The sequence below is a fragment of the Gavialis gangeticus genome, unplaced genomic scaffold (assembly GCF_001723915.1).
Source record: "Gavialis gangeticus isolate Ggan-Ray unplaced genomic scaffold, GavGan_comp1, whole genome shotgun sequence".
In the NCBI taxonomy this organism is placed as follows: Eukaryota; Metazoa; Chordata; order Crocodylia; family Gavialidae; genus Gavialis; species Gavialis gangeticus.
In genome coordinates, this window is record NW_017729014.1 from 18,394,785 (window position 1) to 18,399,213 (window position 4,429).

The 4,429-nt window shown below is 50.6% G+C and overlaps 1 protein-coding gene across 5 annotated transcripts in view; it reads left to right on the plus strand.

The window, feature by feature from the left end:
• Positions 1 to 4,429, plus strand: part of KAZN (kazrin, periplakin interacting protein) — a 417,992-nt gene that overhangs the window by 377,834 nt on the left and 35,729 nt on the right. For all 5 annotated transcript variants that reach the window (XR_002096397.1, XM_019511879.1, XM_019511878.1 and 2 more), the window contains exon 5: positions 1,730 to 1,919. Coding sequence is in view for 4 of the 5 variants with exons in the window: in XM_019511879.1 (XP_019367424.1) it covers positions 1,730 to 1,919 (190 nt within the window). In the remaining variant the exon portion in view is untranslated. The remainder of the gene's footprint in view (positions 1 to 1,729; positions 1,920 to 4,429) is intronic.

Here is a 4,429-nt window from a genome sequence, read left to right on the forward strand (position 1 = left end):
GCATAACAAGGAACAATGGACACAAATTATTGGAGAGTAGGTTTAGATTAGACATCCGCAAGAACTACTTCACAGTTAGGGTGGCTAGGAGCTGGAACCAGCTTCCTAGGGAAGTGGTGCTGGCTCCTACCCGGGGGGTCTTTAAGAAGAGGCTTGGTGACTACCTGGCTGGACTCATTTGAGTCCAGTTTTTCTCCCGCCCAGGCGGGGGGTTGGACTTGAAGATCTACAAGGTCCCTTCGACCCGACTTCTATGATTCTATGACATCCCCTGGTAAACATTTACTCCTTTGGGATGTGAGCCAGAAGTAGCTGGGACCAAAGGCAATGCCTGTGGACTTCAGTGATCTCTCGCTCAGACATTGGGAAACCTGCTCCCAAAGAAATCTGTCCCAAACTCCCACTCTGCAGAGAAAGCAGAATTGGACTCTAGAGGGGCTTTGTCCATAGCTCCTGGTTTCTCAGTTGGATGGCCTGCAGCAAATGCCACTCGGGGCATTGCACATCAGCTTATTGGAAACCTGCCTTGAGAAAGGAGTGTGGGCAATAAGTCACTTGTGCTAGCTTTTTGTGAACAATAGGACCTGATGTGTGCCCTAACCATGCCTTCGAAACAAGGGCAAAGGCCACACATCGTTTAATACAACAGTCATGCTTTATTTAGGTCCAGATCCTGTGATCTGAAGCATCCCACTGCACAGGGCAGAGGCCCAGTGAAGTCGGGGTGCTTCGTGCAGACAGGCCAATCCATCTGCAGGGCTCAGAATACAGCATCAGGCTTTTAAGGAATAGTGCTCAACACGACCACAGGAAACAACCCCATGTGAGTCCAATAGACTTGAAATCGAGCAAGGGATGTTCTGTAAGTTTTCTGCATTATAAAATGTCAAGTGAATCACAGAAATGATTATCCGCTGGCTAATTAGAAGGTGCAGCTGAGTGGCAGGGGCCTCTGCAATGAGAATTGTTTTTTGTTGCTTTTTTTTTTCACCTTATAGATGCTTCTGTTAAATTTTTCAAAAAAGCAAAATACTGAACAGGAGGAAACATCCCTTCTAACTCTGCTGGGAGTGGCAGAGGAACAAACAGGCCTGTTTAACACATCTGAACCAAAGCCAACCGCTGACTTTTTCTTTGTACCTTTGTCTGTCTTCGTGAAACTTGGCACTGCTTGCTGCGCAATTCAGGGACTCCTGCATTTGGATGAACATCTGTTTCAGTTTTTGGTGCAGGTTTCTCTCTGAGGCAATCACACTCTTGGTGCCTGGTTTCATTTTCCTTACTATGTCCGCCTGGGCTTGACTTCAGCCAGCCAGTCCTGGCTTTAACCTTAGTCCAAGCCCTTCACATGGAGGTTACAGGAAAGTTGAAGCCGGCTTTCCTGCTTTCAGCAAGTTCGTGCTGCTGTTTGTGTTTTGCTCTGTATTCGAGCAGATACGAAGAGTAGCTGTTCTAGCACTTAAACCTTGGCAAGTTTGGGCTTTTTACCACAGCACTGGCAGCAGGCAGATCCACCTGCACATTAGTCATCAGCCTTGAAAAAAGAAAGGGGGTGTCTCTGAGGAGGGTTTGGCACTCGAAGCAACAGGTAGGCTGTATTTGAGGGTGCGAGTCACCCACGTGCCTTGTGCCAGCCCCTCTTGGGTGGGAGGGGTGGTGATCTCATTGCAACCCAAGCGCTGTCTTGAGAGAGCTGTTTTATGGTCCTGTGTTTCGGTTCTTCCACCAGGCCAAGCAGTCCTTAGCCACTTTAACCAAGGACGTCCCCAAGCGGCATTCGTTAGCCATGCCAGGCGAGACGGTGTTAAACGGGAACCAGGAGTGGGTGATGCAGGCGGACCTCCCGCTCACGGCTGCTATCCGGCAGAGCCAGCAGACGCTGTACCACTCTCATCCCCAGCACTCTGCCGACAGACAAGGTGAGCTCTGAGCCCGCAGGAAGCCTGTGGTGTCTTCTGCCCTGGAGAAGAAGATGCTTTTCAGAGCAGTGCCCCTTGGTCCCAGGGAAGGGCTGGACTCATCTTCTGGAGCAGGGAGGGAGGCATCACTGCTGCTGGCGGCTGGAGGGAATAGCAGATAGTTTTAAATCCTTACCAGTTTCAGAGGCACGGGGCCAAAGTTTTACTGTTCCCAGTGTAGCTAATGCCAGGATGCACCAGTAACCACACAAGGTCTCTGGAGTCCTCTGTAACCTTGCAGAAATATTGCAAGGTGTTAGAGCCCAGCTCAGGCTTCACCCTGAGTGTCTTTCTGGATCCCCCTGTGGCATCAGAGGGCTGTCTCATCCTCTGTGTTACTTCCCATCTTAAACTGGTGCATAGTGGCTTGTCCCAGGTCCCATCTCTCACTCGTGAGTTGGGATGCTGCTCTCTGCTCTCGTAGGGGTGTGTTGTGTAACACTTACAGGTGCATGTTGGTACAGCACCCACAGGTCTTTGGAGAAGGGATGCTATAGGAGAGCAGAAGCTTAGTTGATCGCACCCTCTGCAGCTGGAGTGCACTCCCGTCCTTTTACCATGACCAGCACGTAAGCACCCTGACTGGGTCCAGGAGTGGAGATTCAGGTCAACTCCAGGCCGCTGCACAGTATCCTCCTCCTCTCTGTATAGCCTCACCTTTTCCTGTGCCTTCAAGCTGCTGACTCTCTGCCAGCTGGGTGGCCTGATTAACTAATCCCCTTTGGGGAGCAGCATTAACTCTACTTCAGAGCAGCAGGCAGGAGTAAATTGAGGCTAATCTCCCTACTCTCTCTGCCTGCTTCCCTGGATGCTTACGGCTGGGCATCTGGGGAAGCAGCCTGCCTTTTGGAGGGGCTGAGCACCTCTGATGAAGCCAACAGGAGCTCAGCACTTCTGGAAAGAAGGATCCTTATTTGGGTATCTAAAAGCTCTGGATGTGTTGTTCGTTACCTGCATTACAGGAACATTTAAAGGATCGCAGCTGACAGCAGGGCCCGGCTATATTAAATATCGTAGAAACACATAAGAGCCCAACCCTGCCTGGAGAAGCATTACAGCGTAAATGGATTTGGGTGTCTCATTTTAAATGGCCGCCTTCACAAGTGTTGCTGTCCCTGGAGCCTCTGCTCTCTGGCTTGAGTACATGAGGCTCTGCCCTCTACCTTTTCAGTCTCAAGCTACTCTCACGCTGTCCCTGACCCAGTCGTCTTCTCGCACCTCCCCATGTCAGCACCCGGTCCCAGTTTCCACTGCCCGTGCTCTTCTGTGAGCTTACGTCAGAGGTATCTGTGGTTGTCTCCTTTAGTCTTGCAGCACTTCCCTCTCTGTTTGGGGAGGGTGGTTAATAAAAAGGAATTGATGCTCCAGCTGAACAGCACTTGCACCCTGCTACCTCTGTCCCTGCACACAGCAAAGCACATTAGTAGTGTCAGGGGCTGCCACCAGCTTGTGGCATCACACTGCGGGTTTGTGGGTTACTGCAGTTGTTTCTGATTACTACCTGGCAGACAGTGCCAGAGGACAGGGGCTGTGCTGTACGAGCTATCCTGACCTTTGCAGCAGCCACGCTGCATCCAGGAGTCTCCTCAGGTCTTCAGAAATGGCTCCAAGTGATCAAGTGGCAGCCTTATCGGATGCAGACCCTCTGTCTTGACTGCTGGCTATACCAGTCTTCTCCCAAATGCTGCTGTACGTGAGGCCTCCCTAAATCCCTGCCCTGTAGCGTCACAGCACAGTGAAACAGCCGTCCAGTTCGAGTCGGGAGGTGGCTGCTCTGCTCGAATGGGCGATTCCAAGAGATATAGCAGTTTACAGAGCAGAAGGGGGTTAGTGGCATTTTCTCAATATCAGGCTCTCTGTCTTGTGTAAAGATAATGCCCAGATGGGCCAGTAGGGACCCCATAACGATAGTTATAACTTAAAAATGTGGTGTTTGCTGCCACTTTTACTCCAGGGATCTCAAAGTGCTTTAGAGACCCTTGGCTTCTCTGTTGCCCGTTGGCAGTAAATATTGCTGTGGAGTAACCGAGGCACAAACACGAAATGACTTGACCAGTCTCTGTGTACTGTGCAGATCTGCTCATTGTCACTGCTGGGCTTTAACCATTGGCCAGGGTTTCTTTTTTATAACAAGACTGTCATGCAGCCTAATACAGGTGGATGTTGCCAAGCTCACGGGATCCCCAAGGAGACAGAAAGGAAAGTGAATATTGGAATTGTCATTACAGTCCCTAGTTATTTAGCAGCATGCTGGGCACCGAGCCGGAATGAGAAGCCACCACAAAGCGCATTAAGCATAGGAGAAGCCCATGACTTAGTGTGAGACCATCTTGTGTGTAATTCCAAAAAAGACGCTTGCAGCCATGTCAGCGCTTGGACACTTTGCACAGCCAGTGGGTTGCAGACTTCCTGGGGGAGCGGTTTGTAAAGGGACAAGATGAAGACAAAAAACATTCCCCCCCCCCCCCATT